Consider the following 17,531-nt stretch of genomic DNA (forward strand, 5'->3'; position numbering starts at 1 on the left):
ACCACAAAAGACCCCAAATAGCCAAAATAATATTGAAGAAGAAAACCAACACAGGAGGCATCAAAATCCCCAACTTTAGCCTCTACTACAAAGCTGTCATCATCAAGACAGTATAGTATTGGCACAAAAACAAACACATAGACCAATGGAATTGAATAGAGAACTCAGAATTGGACCCACAAATGTATGGCCAATTAATCTTTGACAAAGCAGGAAAGAGTATCTAATGGAAAAAAGACTGCCTCTTTAAAAGATGGTGCTGGGAGAACTGGACAGCAACATGCAAAAGAAAGAAACTAGATCATTTTCTTACACCATACACAAAAATAAACTCAAAACAGATAAAGGACCTGAATGTGAGACAGGAAACCATTAAAACCCTCGAGGAGAAAGCAGGAAGTAATCTCCTTGACCTCAACCGCAGCAATTTCTTACTAGACACATCCCCAAAGGAAAGGGAATCAAGAGCAAAAATGAATTATTGGAACCTCATCAAGATAAAAAGCTTCTGCATAGTAAAGGAAATAATCAATAAAACTAATAGGCAACTGATGGAATGGGAAAAGATAGTTGCAAATGACATATCGGATAAAGGACTAATATCCAAAATCTATAAGGAACTCACCAAACTCCACACCTGAAAAACAAATAATCCAGTAGACATGAACAGACACTTCTCCAAAGAGGACATCCAGATGACCACCAGACACATGAAACAATGCTCAGCGTCACTCATCATCAGGGAAACACAAATCAAAACCACACTGAGATATCACCTCACGCCAGTCAGAGTGGCCAAAATGAACAAATCAAGAGACTTAGATGCTGGCAAGGATGTGGAGAGACGGGCACCCTCCTACACTGTTGGTGGGAATGTAAACTGGTGCAGCCCCTCTGGAAAACTGTGTGGAGGTTCCTCAAAAAATTAACAAAAGAACTCCCCTATGACACAGCAATAGCACTAAGAATTTACCCAAGGGATACACAGGGGCACATGTACCCCAATGTTCATGTGTAGCAATGTGGATGGAATGTGAGGGTGTTATGCTAAATGAAATAAATCAGGCAGAGGACAGATACCATGTTTTTTTAATTATTAATTAGTTGATTACCAAGTTGGTTTCCATATAACACCCAGTGCTCTTCCCCACAAGTGCCCCTCTCCATGACCATTACCCCCCCTCCCCTTCCCCCTTCCCTCTTCAGCCCTCAGTTTGTTTTCAGTATTCCAGAGTCTCTCGTGATTTGCCCCCCACTCTCCCTAACTCTTTCCCCCCACTTCCCCTTCCCATGGTCCCATTATGTTTGTCCTGTTAGACCTATGAGTGAAAACATATGGTATCTGTCCTTCTCTGCCTGACTTATTTCGCTTAGCATGACTCCCTCTAGGTCTATCCACTTTGCTACAAATGGCCAGATTTCATTCTTTCTCATTGCCATGTAGTATTCCATTGTGTGTGTGTGTGTGTGTGTGTGTGTGTGTGTACACACACACCACATTTTCTTTATCCCATCATCAGTTGGTGGACATTTAGGCTCTTTCCATGATTTGGCTATTGTTGAAAGTGCTGCTATGAACATTGGGGTACATGTGCCCCTATGCATCAGCACTTCTGTATCCCTTGGGTAGATCCCCACTAGTGCCATTGCTGGGTCATAGGAGAGTTCTACTGATAGTTTTTTGAGGAACCTCCACACTAATTTCCAGAGTGGCTGTACCAGCAGATACCATATGTTTTCACTCATAAGTGGAACAGGAGAAACTTAGAGGACCATGATGGAGGGGAAAGGGAAAAAATAGTTAAGGAGAGGGAGGGAGGCAAACCATGAGAGACTCTTGAATACAGAGAACAAACTGAGGGTTGATGGGGGTGGGGAGAGGGGAAGGGGGGTGATGGGCATGGAGGAGGGCACTTGTTGGGATGAGCAATGGGTATTATATGGAAATGAACTTAACAATAAACTATAAAAGAAAAAAAATAAAAATAAATAAGTAATCTCTATACCCCCCTCCAAAAAAAAGAGTCTTCCTTGGGTGCTGCTTGGATCTCTTCCTGAGTAGCTGTATCCCAGGGATCCCTTCACTGGAGGTGGTATCACTCTGAGGTTAGATGGATCCTGACCTGTACACTCTAGAGTTCACCTCTCCAAAGCCCCAGGGAAAACAACCTGTGTCCATATCTTCATAGCACCAATCCCCAAGCCCCCAGAGTTTAGAAGACACAGTTACATCCTGAGCCAACGCAACCACTACAGCAACCTCCACACTGAGTCCCAGTACTCCTGGTACAGGGCTACCAAGTTTAACACCCAAACTGGTGCTTCAACAAGGGGCTTGGGGGGCAACAACCCAGTGAGCGCTCACCCCATTAAAAGGAAGTGCAGGTTCCTAAAATATTCTGCTGGCTACGCTCATTAGAATATGCCCCCTAGATCCACAGTGACACTGGGGCAGACAAATGTTATTCCAGGGAAAAGCCTAGACCACCACACTAATGTGGTAGAATTTTTGCTATCACATAAAGCCAGTTCCTGGGCGAACTGAAAGATGGAAGACGGGAAGCAGCTGCTTCAAGGCCTTCCCAGGGTGCTAACGAATTCATCCCAGCTAGCGAGACCGTCCCTTTCAGAGCTTAACATGCTATTAGAAGTAATGCCCCCCAGTGATTAATTTCCACACACACGGATTACCACAACCTGAAGAGGGAGTAGTGGACATCTAACATCCACATAGGTTTTTTTCCACTCAAACTCTTCCAAGGAATACTCCCACAACAGGCCAAAGTTTTAGAAGTGTGTGATAGCAGCATATCCAGGCCCCATCCCAGGCACTTGTGTTCATCCGCATATTCCTTTCCAGAAGCCCTCTGACCCCAGCTCAATTGGCATCTCACTCCAACACAGAGGATGGCCTTTGTCCAGGGGCACAGCCTCTGCAGAATCATAGGCCACTGTGAACAAAACTTAGAGCCTTGCATGATAGGAAACGCTTGAACCACAAACACGGGTGTCAGATTAAAGAAATAAGCAATGGTGGGTCAGTGAACATCTTGCCACCCAGCAATGCCCAATCCCCAAACAGCAAAATCCTACACTTGAGAACCCGATCCAAAATGAGCCTAGCCAGGACCCTGACATTGATCCCTATTCCTACCAAGGCCAGATGCTGCAGCTTCACACAGCTCAGGGCCCTCTCCATTCACACACATACTTGCTGATTCAGTCCCCAAGTGAACCTCCTCTGGCCGAGAAGCTAATCTCCATGCCTGCCATCAGCAGATTCTTATGTACTTCATTCAGGATTTTTGCCTCTCAGGAATGTTGTTGATCTTGCACAGCCTGTTCTGACCCCATCCTCAAATCCCCAAAAATGCCCATCTCTGCCAGCACCAGGATTCCACTCCCCAGATCCTCTCCAAGGACAGGAAGAAGGGTGTCATTCTTGCAAACTGAAGCTGGAGGGGGCCTGCCTCCCAGATTCTGAGCCCATCTGTACACAAGCATTTCAGCCCAAGGAGTCACATCAGCTATCCCCAGGTTTCTGGTTAGGGTGTCTGGCCAGGATCTGAAACCGTTTATAGTCACTCCTTCAGGTAAACTACACTGACCCCTTAGGAGAACTGTTTGGCAAATAAAGCTCAGGCTGAGCTTGGTTTCCCTGGTCTCTCTCACTTTGTTGTGGTTCCTGATTATAAAATGCAAGCTTTTATAAAGTTAGTAAAAGTGATATTGAATAATTGCTCAAGCCACATGCAAATTAGGATCTCAGAGTTAAACCTATTAACAAGGAAAAAAGTAGCCAGAAAGATAGTCACACGACAGGCCCTTAAAAGAGAAGAGAGTCACTTCCCCCTTCCCATCCTGACAATTGAGTCCTCATGCTGTTAGCTCACAGTGAGATTTGGGGGGGCGGGGGGCGGGGAAGGGGTGGTGTGGTGGTCCTGAAATATTGGAGACCCAGCAGGGTGAGGATGGCATCCACAAATGGAGGTGGCCTAATACAGGATGTCAGAGACCAAGTGGATGAGGGGAATGGCCACACAGTGGGGTGGTCCAGTGCGAAGTGATAAAGTCCAATCAGCAGAAGAGGGGCCTTGGAGTGGCAGTGTGGCATGGAGAGTCAGACCCAAGCCAGGTAAGAATGGTGCCCAGGCAGAGGGCAGCATAGCATGGGAGAAGAAGCTCATGCCAAATCAGGCAGGCATGTGTATGTGCAGATGTCCTCACGTGGTGAGCCAGAGTCCAAGCAGGGTGAGGAGACACCCATGTACGGGGTGCAGGTGGCCTGAGTGGAATGTCAGAGCCAGGGAGAAGGCTCTTAGTGGGGGGAAACTAGTCATGGTGTTGTTATGGGTTGAATAATGTCCCTTCAAAATCCATATGTTGAAGTCTTAACCCCCATACCTCAGAATGTGACTTATTTGGAGATAGGGCCTTAAAAGGGGTGATTGAAATGTGGACGCATAGCACATGTACCCCAATGTTCATAGCAGCACTTTGTACAATAGCCAAATCATGGAAAGAGCCTAGTGTCCATCACCTGATAAATGGATCAAGAAGATGTGGTATATATATACAATGGAGTATTACATGGCCATGAGAAAGAATGAAATCTAGCCATTTATAGGAAAGTGGATGGACCTCGAGGGTGTCATGCTGAGTGAAATAAGTCAGGCAGAGAAGGACAAATACCATATGTTTGCACTCATAGGTCTAACAGGAGAAACCTAACAGAGGACCATAGGGAGGGGAAGGGGGAAAGAGAGCTGAGGAGAGTGAGGGACACAAATCATGAGAGACCATTGAAAACTGAAAACAAACCATGGACTGAAGGGGGAGGGAGGAGGGGAAGGGAGTGATGGTCATGGAGGCGGGGGGCACTTGTGGGGAGAAGCACTGGGTGTTATATGGAAACCAATTTGACAAACTATTTTTTAAAGGCGGGGAGGGGTGATTGAGTTAAAATGGAGGGTGGACACCAATTCAGTAAGACTGGTGTCCTTGAAAGTTGGGACACACACATGCAGAGTAAAGACCATTTGCAAGCCAAGAAGAGACACCTCAGAAGAAATTAAACTTGCCAACACCTTGATCTTAGACTTCCAATCCCCAGAACTGTGAGGAATAAATTCCTGTTGTTCAAACCACTTATTCTGTGTATTTTGTCACAGCAGCCCTAGCAAACTAATACAGGCGCTAAAGCCTGAAAGGGGTAAAGAGAAGAGCCAGGCATGGGGGAGGAGAAAGGAGTTACACACAGGGTATCCTTGATGAAAGATTTATTCCAAGGCTAGGGGTGGGAAAGTACATGCTGCTCAAGCTCAGAACATCTGTCAGAAAGGAAATGATCGTACAGATCAAGCAGAAAGTTAGCCCGTTTGAAGGGACTTTCACCGGCCACAATGATGACAATTTGAACAAAATAAATAATGAAATACTAGGACATTATGATGATATAATAATCTACTGGATAGAAAACCATGTGTCTATAGTGCTAAAAAAATAAACATAGAAATAACCAAAAGATTCTACAATAAGTCAATGGTTAAACTGTGGTACATCCATACTCAGCAATGAAAGGGGAGAAGCAGGAATCGACTTTCAGTACAACCACTGGGATGATCTAAAGGGCACCGTGGTAAGTAAAAAGACCAGACTTTAAAGAATACATCCTGTATGATTCCATATAGTATAGAACACTCCCCAAATGACAGATGGAGAACAGATTACTGGTGGCCAGGGGGGCAGAGAGAGTAGAGATGTGGGGGCAGTGGGTAGGTAGCAAGCAGGAGAGCTTTATGGGGGTGGAACGGTGCTTGATCTTGACAGGAGTGGTGATTTACAAATCTACACCTGTGATCAAATGACAGGAACTAGACACACATTGTACCATTGCGATTTTCTTGTTTTGTTATTGTACTATAGTTTCAGGAGATGGAGCCATTGAGGGAAACCAAGTTAAGGGTACATGGTACTTCTCCATCCTATCTTTGTAACTTCCTGTGAATTTATAATTATTTCAAATTTAAATTTAAAGTATTTCAAAATTAAAAGTTTCATAGATACAGACGTTTGATGGAGAATAGGATATCAAAATAGCTTCAGAGCATCTCCACACAAAATACAGATTGCAAAGTAAAAAAGCTAACTTTAAAATAGAGAGGTCTGGCAGTCACCACATTAAGCAAGTGATTGAAGTGAACATCCTTAGTAATAGGACAAATCAAGATATACCCCATCTAATAAGATTCAAAAGGTAGAAAAGAGTATCACTTCCATGTTATTACTCCAAAGATGCATATCTGAATCTGATCTGGGGGAAAGAGACAAACTCAAATCAAGAAACATTCTACAAAAAAAAAAAACCAAAAAACAAAAAACTTGCCTGTAATCTTCCAGTGTGTTAAGGTCATAAAAATCATGAAAAGACCAACAAAATGTTCCAGACAGATGGAGGCTAAAGAGACAGGACAACTAAATGCAACTCATGATTCTCAGCTGGTCCTTGTTCTAGAAAGGACATTCAGATTGTTGGTGAAAATCTGAATGGAGCCTGAGGATTTTGTGGCAATAACAGCACAATATTAACTTCTTGATTTTGATGGCCACACTGTGGTCATGTAAGACAATGTCCTCATTTATAGGAAATACATACTAATTAAAGGTGATGTGGCATCATCAAGTTGGCAACTCACTCTCAAATGAGTCAGGAAAAAAGTTATTTGTACTGTACTCATGGTCCTTCTATAAGGTATTTCAGAATAAATGATTTTAAAACTAAATGATTTGAATGTCAAAGAATGAGAAACCCTTCACAAAACTGATGAAATCCTAGAATATTTCTACAAAAATGGCACTGTTTACATTCAGACCCGGAAAGTCACACTTAGCAGAAGTTACACTCATATATAAAAATCTCAAGAACATGATTCTTTGTTCATTCTAAGAATTAGCACGCTCTCTCAACAAGCAATTTAAACTGAGTTAGCTAAAAGACTAAAATTTAAGTGTTTTATTCCCTCTTTTACAGAAAGTTCCAGTTAGAACTTTTGTTTCTTAATAGAAAATGTTAGTCCCCAATTTAAATCTACTTACTATAAATGGCCTATTTCCAGGATCAGTTATCCTTGGAAGACACTGACCTCTGTACATCCTTGCTGTTGGTGTTGCTAAGCATAAGCCTGCTGTGCTTCCTTCTAGGCTCCACTCCCAGCCCAGGCCCAAAAGGGACTGGCAGGAAGGAATAACCAGGCAGCTCACCCCAAGAATGACATGGTAATACCTACATGACAAGGATCAGTGAGGATTAAATGCCAGTAAGATTCTTGCCTTAATACCTAGTATATATTAAAACATTACTATTTTTTAAAGTTTATTTTGAGAGAGCGTGCATGCGTACATGTGCAAGCAGGGGAGAGGCAGAGAGAGAGAGGGTAGAGAGAGAATCTCTAGCAGGCTCAGAGCTCTCAGCATAGAGCCGGATGCGGGGCTCAATCTCACAAATGGGGAGATCACAAGCTGAGCTGAAATCAAGAGTTGGATGCTCAGCTGACTAAGCCACCTGGACGCCCCAAAACTAACCTTACTATTATTAATAGATAGCCAGGTTCAAGGTTCAGCTCAGATCAGATCTTCATTTTACCTTTTGCTCCCAGTCATTCCCAGTCAGCTCATTTGATAGCAACAGGAATTCTGTCTCCTAAAGTTTGACTGGCAAGGTAAGGTTTGGTTTATAGGTCAAATGGCCAGAATATAAAAATCTAAAACTGAGCAGGTACAAAAATAGAACCCTTAAAGAACAGTAATCAAGTCAAATATGGCAGCCAAGCCCAGCCAGTCAGGAGAAAGCCTTTAAGACCTTAAACCAGGGGCACCTGGGTGGCTCAGTCGCTTAAGCGTCTGGCTTGGCTCAGGTCATGGTCTCACGGTTCGTGGGTTCGAGCCCCGCGTTGGGCTCTGTGCTGACAGCTAGCTCAGAGCCTGAGGCCTGCTTCAGATTCTATGTCTCCCTCTCTCTGACCCTCCCTTGCTCATGCTGTCTCTGTCTCTCAAGGATAAATAAAAAAAAACATTTAAAAAAATGTTTAGAGACCTCAAACCAGAGTAGGGCACTAAGGGTCAAGTGAGAAAACTTGGAACACTAGCTACAAACAGATCTAGGATGCCTGTGGCTTATTGTCGATTGTTTTACCAATCAATACTGATTGCTCATGATGAGTCAAGTAGATTTAATAATGTATGTCCAAATGAACACTGACATGCCAGGTACTGTGCTAGACACTTTTTCACTGACATGATGCCATTTGAGCCTCACAATTCTCTGATGTACAAGGTAGTACAATTATCATTCCCATTCCACAGATGGGAAAACTGAGGAGTAGAGAGATTCAGCAGCTCACCTAAGGTTACACAGCTAGCAAGGGGTAAAACCAGCATTTGAACCCCAGTGTTGGCTCTCTAGAACCCTGCACTCAACTGCTATTCTAAACTGCCTCCCACCACCAACCATCATTTGTGACTCCACAGCTCCCATTGTCCCTTACGTCACACTAAGCAACCTGCTTGTTGCAGTATACCTGGTTACAGTTCCTACAGGCCATTATTGTATCTATAGCAGTGGTGTTGCAGGATAGGTCAAGGGGTCTCATCAGAATAACACAATCACAGCAAGGGCTAAATGACTTGAAGAAGGAGACTGCTACTGCCACCTAGCAGCTTCAATAATTTGGCAAAGTAGTAAGAGTTATTAAACAAACTCTTGTTTTTGCTTTTGGCTGCCTTCCAACAAGGGCAACCCACCCCCCAAAAAAAAGAAAAGAAGAGAAAGAAAGAAAGTGTGTGCACACATGTGCATGTGTATGTGGTATACCATATATCTTTATGTATGGCAAGCTACTTATTTCTTTTTCTAGAGGTCTCAGAATCAGAAAAACTTTTGAGGAGTTATTTAGGGTCATAAAAAAGTAAACTTCAGTCTGTACTGGGTAATTCTGGAAGGGTTGCCTTCCCTTGAGTTGCTTACCTATTAATTTGGAAACATAATAAATTTTCCAAACTAACAAACTCCACCTTGCCACCTAGGTACTTTCACAAAATGATCTTGTCTCAGTCATCTTTTAGCATGGAAAATGCCGCACACTTACAGGAAAATATTTTGAGTTTTTTGACATCTATGTGGCTATTTAAGAAGAAACACTTTACCAGACTCCTGGTTGGGGAGGTAACTCCAGTCGTAGACATCATGCTCTGGCGACAAGTGTATGCTGACTCACCACTGCCACCATCTGCCCAGGGCCTTTCCTCCTCATTCTTCAAGCCCACAGTACAGCTGGCATGCTGGATGATGTTTCTCGATAGATCTCTAGCCAAGGATATAGGTGGTTCAGAAGCATTGTTGCTACAGCTTTGGTGATCCAGATTTTGTCTCTAGAAACCATATGTAGTTGTCAAACAGTAGGACAGTCAAGATTTTGAGTATTTAAATCAATATATTCCAAAATTTTAACCAATAAACTTTCACTTAAGTGATAAGGACAATACTTAAGTTATCATGGATGGAGAGAAAATCATTACTCAATAAACTATTTTTCTATAAACTTAAGATGTTGTGCAAGTGGCAACTGCATTAAAAAGATTATCCCTGGGGCACCTGGGTGGCTCAGTTGGTTAAGCCTCCGACTTTGGCTCAGGTCAGATCTCACGTTTGTGGGTTCGAGCCCCGCGTCGGGCTCTGTGCTGCCGGCTAGCTCAGAGCCTGGAGCCTGCTTCAGATTCTGTGTCTCCTTCTCTCTCTGCCCCTCCCCCTCTCATGCTCTGTCTCTCTCTGTATCAAACATAAATAAAACATTTAAAAAATTAAAAAAAATAAAAAGATTATCCCATGGAGAAGAATTTTGCAAATGACTAAATGGTTAGTATCCAAAATGTATAAAGAACTTACCAAACTCAACACCCAAAAAACAAATAATCCAATGAAGAAATGGGCAAAAGACACGAATAGACACTTCTCCAAAGAAGACATCCAGATAGCAAACAGACACATGAAAAAATGCTCAACATCACTCATCATCAGGGAAACACAAATCAAAACCACAATGAGATACCACCTCACGCCAGTCAGAGTGGCTAACATTAACAGGCAACAACAGATGGCGGGAATGCAAACTGAGGCTGCCACTCTGAAAAACAGTGTGGAGGCTCCTCAAAAATTAAACTACCCTACGATTCAACAATTGGACTACTGAGGGATTTATCCAAGGGATAGAGGTATGCTGTTTCAAAGGGGCACATCACCCCAATGTTTATAGCAGCACCATCAGCAATAGCCAAAGTACAGAAAGAGCCCAAATGTCCATTGATGGATGAAAGGATAAAGATGATGTGATACACACACATACACACACACACACACACACACACACACACACACACACACACAATGGAGTATTACCCAACAATCAAAAAGAATGAAATCTTGCCATTTGCAACTATGTGGATGGAACTAGAGGGTATTATGCTAAGCAAAATTAGAGAAAGACAAATATCTATGACTTCACTCATATGAGGACTTTAAGATACAAAAACAGATGAACATAAGGGAAGGGAAGCAAAAATGACAGAAACAGGGAGAGGGACAAAACATAAGAGACTCATAAATATGGAGAACAAACAGAGGCTTACTAGAGGGGTTGTGGAAGGGGCGATGGGCAAATGGATAAGGAGCATTAAGGAATCTACTCCTGAAATCATTGTTGCACTATAGGATACCTAACTTGGATGTAAATTTAAAAAAAGAGAAAGGAAAAAAATAATATCTGTCAAAAGCCAGATATTCCAGTACTATTGAATTATGGCATTAAGCATGTAGTGTTTGCCAAATTCACAAGGAAAACGTTCAGATTTAATTATTTTTTGGTTTTCCTCTAATATTTTAGATGAGAAATTCATTCATATGTTGGAATTTAGAAGGAAAGGATGGTTGACTATAGAATCAAATTATATAGTTGAAGAGGTAAATAAATAATTAAATACACCTTATCTATACATGAAAATAAAAGATTTTCCCATGGAACAGATCATGTATTTTATAATGGATGAAACACAAAACAAAGCCCTTCTGTTACACATGCAAGGAAAAACTAAGGCAGCCACCTGCTCATGTGCAAACACTATGACCATTCCACAACCTAAGCATCTGATTGGCTCACAGGACAATCCATTCCCACCATTGCAGAATTTATCCCCTCAGGAGTCACCAAGTAGGACTAGTCAGTGGACAAGGAAAAAAATATATTACCTGGCTATTTCCAGCCTAAGTTTCTAGAATGATTATGTTTCTCTACTCTCGAGTATCAATCCTTCTCTTGTCCCTAAACACAATCACATTGCTACTTAGAAAAGACTTTCCCTGATCTCTTTTCATCTTCCATTCTTTTAATCCTTCTTTCCAGTGTCAAATTTCCAGATTTAATGGACTTGGGAGTTTGCCATTCTGCTCTGCTTAGACTTCTGATACCTACATACCCTTGACCCCCTACTCCCCTACTAACCTGATTTCCAGTCCATTTCTATCCCATATCTCACATGCCAGGTCTCTCCATAGCTTCTTGCACTATTTCCTACCCTCAGATTCCCAAGATTCTCCCCTGTCCAACTTTAGGACCAATCTTGCTTCTCTACCTCCCTGCCACATTCTCCTCTCTAGTGGCTCCTCCTCCCTCCAGTCAATGGTGTCACTTAGGGGTCATTTCTAAGGCCTTTCTCTTTTTGTATCTTGCCTCCTCTGATGACTAATTCACTTACAGGCCTTCAAGTCTTGCCTGACCATGCAACGAGCCCATATAACTAGCCCACAACTTCCACTGCCTAATGAACATTTGTAAGCTCTACCCACGTATAATGGTGCTGACACTATGTACTTCACAGTTTGCAAAGTAGGCTCATTTATTTCATCCCACTGAATGGTTGCAAATTGCATGAAACTGGTATCCCCAACCACTCAGAATTCTACAAGAGTTGTCCTTCAGAGAGGGCTTCTGCAAGGGAAATGCCTCTTCCTGTGTCCTGCCCCTTGGGAAAGCACCACTACAGAGCGGGTTTATGGAAGTCCTGACATACCCTGGCTATCAAGGCTCTATTAAAGATTCACCAGTTAGGAGGTAGGTGCCCTGGACAGTGACAGGAAGTAAGCATATAATCAGAAACTTGGCTCCAAAGCTCACACAGATCTATATTCAAACCCCAGTCCTGAAATTTCTTAGCTATGTAGCCTTTACTTGTATTTTGGTTTCCTCCTCTGTAGAACATGGATAATAACCCCTAGGATTGTTGCAAAATAACAGGAGCACATAAATTGCCATCACATGGAAAGGGCTCAATAAATGGCAGATGTTGTTCTAAATTCTTAAACCTTTACCTCCGAGTCTTTGGCTCCTTCCAAAACATCACTGAGAACTTGTATGTATTCAGTTGCACCTTTAAGGATATCAACCTTGCTAGGCTTCCTGCTTTGGGGAAGGAATGGCACAAGCGCCTTCAGTTTGGCAAAACCACGGTTGAGATTTTTTATCTGGAAAACAAAAAACCATAGTGACATACAAAGAAGCTAATTTGTACAGATAACCCCCCAAACCACAGATGAGGGTTGTGAGGGCTTGTTTTCACAGCTCAGGTCTGGGTGGTGAACCTAAGCAGGCACACGCCGGAGTCCCCACTCCGCTGGCAGTGCAGCTCCTGGCAATGGAGGAAGGAGTGGCATAGACTCATCACTGGGGGGTGGACGGGCTGGCAGGGGAGGGGGGTTCTGTGTTCTTGCTGAACCCTCTCCTCCTCCCCTTAGAACATACCCGTTGCCCTGTAATGTCCAGGCAGTGGGGTAATGGCTAAAAGCTCTAAGTCAATACACCAGGATTTAAAACCCAGCTCTACCACATACTAGCTTTACAAGAATGTGTAGGATACTTCATACTGCCATGCTATGGTTTATCTGCTAAGTGGAAAATGCCCACCTTGTAAGCTTCTTTGAGGTGATTAACATAATTATACATAAAACTCTTCTTCCTGACCTGGTGCATACAAAGTCCTAATATGTGGTACTGATAATGAATAAAATATGCAAACACTGGTCTACTCAAGCACCATGCCATCAACTCTTCAACCTCTTTCCCAGCTAAATCAAGTGCTCGTGTCTGCATGATGGCAAGTCTTGAAAGGCAGAATAAGGCTATTACTCTATTTATAATTCTCCAGGGTCCAATCCTTTAGCTCACAAGGCCTGGAACTCTGATGACCATCCCTGTAGGGGAGAGAGGCCTTGGAAAAAACTGGCTTCCACCACACCATAAAACCAATATACTCCTGTTGATTGAGAGCCCTCTCTCACTCCAGATCAAAGTCAACAATGGACACAGCCATCTCATTACAGCAGAATACAAAGACCAACAAATGTATGAAAATGTGGAACTCTGATGAAAGGGCTACGAAGTAAAATAGAAATTCAATGCCATTTTTCATGTATCAAGCTGGTAATGGAACTCAAATACCCAGCATTGGAGATGGACAAAGGGAACAGTACTATATCCTGTAAGAAGGGTTGAAAATTAGTAAACTTTTCTAGAAAGCAATGGGGCACCTTGTATCACAACTTGTGAGATTGTATAGGTCCTATGTTCCAGTAATTCCATTTCTAGTATTTTGAGAGCAATTATCAGGCATGCATATAGATGTATAGATCAGTAAGAAGCTGCAAAAAGCATAAAGACTAGATAAATTATGGTCTACCTATATGACAGACTGAGGTAGAAAGCTGAAAGAAGGCTTAAAATGAGGAAATGTTTTTGATTAAAAAAAATCTACTAGCTCGCAACTTTATAAAATTATATATAGCACTAGAAAAACGCTGAAAGGATATCTACAAGAATGTTACTTCATGGTAGTTATATCTGGGTTGTGGGTGTTTGTTTCCTAGTCCAAGTGCATTCATTTTATCCGTGTAAAGAAGAATGACAATCATTAGCTTTAAAATAGAGGGTAAAACCAGGATGAATTCTATACAGAAAGCAATTCCTTCCTGATGGGAAGGCCCATATAAAATGCAAACTACTGGATCAGAATCTTATTTGAGGCCACATCATCACATCCGATTCCAGGGTTATTTTCACAGAGGGTCCGTGCCTGGTGAAACCACGCTTTTCTACTCTCTCAGTTTACCCCAACTTTCCCTGGTCTTCTACTTTCACTTGGTTGTTTCTCCTCCTGCCCAGTCCCAAAGCTCCTAGTTGATTCACCGCGGCTACACTTCCAAAGGACCCGGGCGCGTGCCTCTCCCTCAAGTTCCAGACCTGAAGTCGCGCCCTCCGTCCTCCTCCTCCCCACTCCCCCACCCTTGCCTGTCCCTCTCTTGGACTCCCTAGGCTGTGGCCAAACCTCAGGTCTGCAAAGAGCAGAAGGGAGGCCAGATTGGACAAATTAGGGGCCCAGGATCAGTTAGAAGTACTAAAAGCCACCAGTAGATGCCGCTCGGACTACGGCGCACAGGGCCATTTCGCGTTGTGATTCACGGCGTCCGAGCCTAGATGGGAAACAAGACTGGCGGGAGTGCGAGTCCCGTGCGCACCCCTGCACCGTGTTTCCTTACTCTAAAGAAGAAAAAAGAGTAACTTCCACTGGGCCCCCTCACCCCATACTTGCTTTGAGGCAGAGATGCAGAAGGGAAAGGGGTGGTGGGAGCCCTCGGCACCCCAAGCGCCCACCCAGCGCCAGCGGTTGGGAGATTTAAGCGCGATTCCTGGGCGCTAACCTTTTCGAAAGCACTTGCCAAGAGGAGACATTTTTAACGTTGTCAGGGGACTTGCGTGCCCCCTCTCCCACCCCCAGACCCCGTTCTGGGTGGTTAGCAGGTGAGGAAGCCATCCTAGAGTCAACGGACGTCTCCCGGATGGACGAGGGAGCAGAGCCGGGCCTCGGGAGGTTCGAGCCGCCTGCGAGCCCCACGGTTGGGCGGCAAATGGGTGCACCGGCTACAGGCCTGGTGTTTGGGGTGAGCAGCGGGCCGTGAAGCGGCAGAGCCCGGGTGGCCTTGGGGACCCGCGCGGAGCAGGGCGCTCACCCGCTCGCGCTCCTTGGCGTTGGCCACACGCCGTCTCTCCAGCACTAACTGGAGGTCCTCAGTCGAGGAATAGCTGCCCGAGGGCAGCCGCTTGAGCCGGCAGATGGCGGCCAGCTGGGGCAGTGGCCCGAACTGCTCCCGCAGCACGTCCTCCAGCACCTCGGCTTGCGGGACGCCCAGGAGAGTCGGCGCTGGCGCGGCTTCCATGGCGGCGGGCTGCTGACAGGAGGCGGCGCGGCCTTTCATCTCGGCACCTGGGGCAGCACGAGACGCGGGGCCCGGGGGCGGGGCGGGACCACCGGTCCGGGTTCCCTACCCGCGCCTAACGCAAGTCGGACCCAGCTCGCGGAGCCGCGGTTCACGAGCTCCTCAGGTGATTTTGGTGAACCCTGGGTTACAGACAGCACCGGTTCTCAAGTTTGGCTACACACTGGAATCACTTGGGGAACTGAATTTTTCTTAATCCGGTGCCTGCATTCCAATCCCCAGCATTCTAATTTGATTAGTCCAGGCTGGGGACTGGGCTTCTGGATACATGCATACACATATTTGCAAATATACTTATGTACATATATATATTTACCAGAAAATTTTTCTGGCAACACAGAAAACTTGACAAAATTCATTTAAGAAACAAATAAAAGCTCCAAGAGCAGTAAGCAAGAAGTCCTGTAGCTCCTTTACCTAGATTGTCTACTTGTAACATTTTTCCACATATACTCCATTGCCCGCTTTCTCTCTAGGAACATTCCCATTTTCATTATTCTTTTTCTGAAGCATTTCCTAAGTCTTGCCCTGTCATCATAACCTTGACAGTTTCAAAGAGAACTCTTTCATTCTGAAGGATGTCCCTCACCAGTGTTCCCTCATGTCCAGACCTAGGCCATCCCTTCCTGGCAAGAACTCCACAGAAAAGATGCTGGGCTTTTCTCAGTGCATCCCATCAGGAGATACATGATGCTGACCGGTCCCACCACAGGTGAAGTAAACCTTGATCCCTCAGTGGTGTCTGCCAGGTTCCTTCACCATAAATGGACTAACTTTTCCTTTTGACCGATAACTATTTTGTGAGGAAATCACCAATATCCTTAGCATCCATCGCTGACTCCTGCCTTTTGGCCTTTTGTGGCCAAATGGTTGACATCCTATTGGAGGGAAGAGCTTTTCCTACTCATTTATTTATGTATTTTATATTTATCTCAACGTGAACTCATGACTTTATATTTTATTCAACAAGATATAATTTATTCATATCACTATTTCCAGTGCTCAAATAATTCCAGATTTGGCCTGTAGGAGCCCCCTTTATGCTGGCTTCACTGTTCTTTTAACATGACTCTGTCATTCTTTGCGTGCTTTCTGACCTGAGACAAAAAGACATGATATGCTCCAAGCTTGTCTTGAATTTTCCTAGCCCGGTCGTGGAATCAGTCAATTCTTCTAGTGGGAGATGGACTTTAGAAGGAAAGATTTGGATGCTTGGTTGTTCATTCCTTTTGAGATGTCAATGCTTCTAAGCCCTTTTAGCGATAGGAAATGTACAGATGTACACATATAAGCATACACACAGAGTTGTATCTATATTTCTGCATAGATAGACGATAGAGATTTAAAGAGTTCACAGGAATATCTCCAATTCCAATCAAATAGCTCAGATTTCTCTTGTTTCTCCTGAATTTATAACTACTTTCTCCAACAGTGAGAAACCCGACTCCTGTTATCCTCAGTATATTTACTTATTTATTTGCTCAACTCTGGTACATATCCAGTTTCCTAGCCACATCAGCCACCTCCTCCTCGACCCCCTCTCCCCCTCAGCTCCCGCCACAGCACTGCCTGCAAAGGAAGGGCAAGGGAAGAGAAGAGGACACACCAAATGTTTAACTGGGGTTCCCTGAGCAGTCACCCTGGGGATGAGGTTAAGATCTGTACCTCATATCGTCTATATTTCTCAAATTTTTCACAATAAGTGTGGGTCACTTCTATATATATATAAACATACTATATGCATGTATATATTTAAGAAGGAAAATAATTTTTTTTCCTCTGAGTTTATTTGGTGTTGTCTGCTGACAATCAGATAGGAAGTAACAAGAGCCAAATTTGTGGAAATCTTAAAATGGAGATAGTTATCCATTTTCCTAAGTTTCCTTGAGTATCAAAAAGGACATTATTGACATTTTCTAATTTATTGCCAAATCTTTGAGTGGACAAGCTGGTATGTATCAGGAACCCAGTGTGAGAGCCCCAGAACTTATTCCTTCATACTTGCTCCCCCTCCATCAACTCCAAATATAACTTGCAGGCCTCTTTCCTGTTAGATTCGTATATCGGGCCATGTGTTCTGAGGAAGAACAATTACATGAACTAATCTGAGCCAAAGTGTTACACCTGACAGTGACTAGGTGCTTCTACCTTGCCATTA

The 17,531-nt window shown here is 43.8% G+C and overlaps 1 protein-coding gene across 2 annotated transcripts in view; it reads right to left on the reverse strand.

The window, feature by feature from the left end:
* Positions 1-15,352, reverse strand: part of FIGLA (folliculogenesis specific bHLH transcription factor) — a 19,583-nt gene extending 4,231 nt beyond the window's left edge. Inside the window, exons 1-4 of one of the 2 annotated variants that reach the window (XM_029936257.1) lie at positions 15,107-15,352; positions 12,416-12,568; positions 9,202-9,426; positions 7,143-7,282 (exon numbers count right to left, since the gene is read on the reverse strand). In XM_029936257.1, the coding sequence (XP_029792117.1) occupies positions 7,143-7,282; positions 9,202-9,426; positions 12,416-12,568; positions 15,107-15,352 (764 nt within the window). The remainder of the gene's footprint in view (positions 1-7,142; positions 7,283-9,201; positions 9,427-12,415; positions 12,569-15,106) is intronic. The other variant, XM_029936258.1, reaches the window with a different exon arrangement.
* Positions 15,353-17,531: the final 2,179 nt, after the last annotated feature.

Source organism: Suricata suricatta, chromosome 4 (assembly GCF_006229205.1).
Source record: "Suricata suricatta isolate VVHF042 chromosome 4, meerkat_22Aug2017_6uvM2_HiC, whole genome shotgun sequence".
NCBI classification, from domain to species: Eukaryota; Metazoa; Chordata; class Mammalia; order Carnivora; family Herpestidae; genus Suricata; species Suricata suricatta.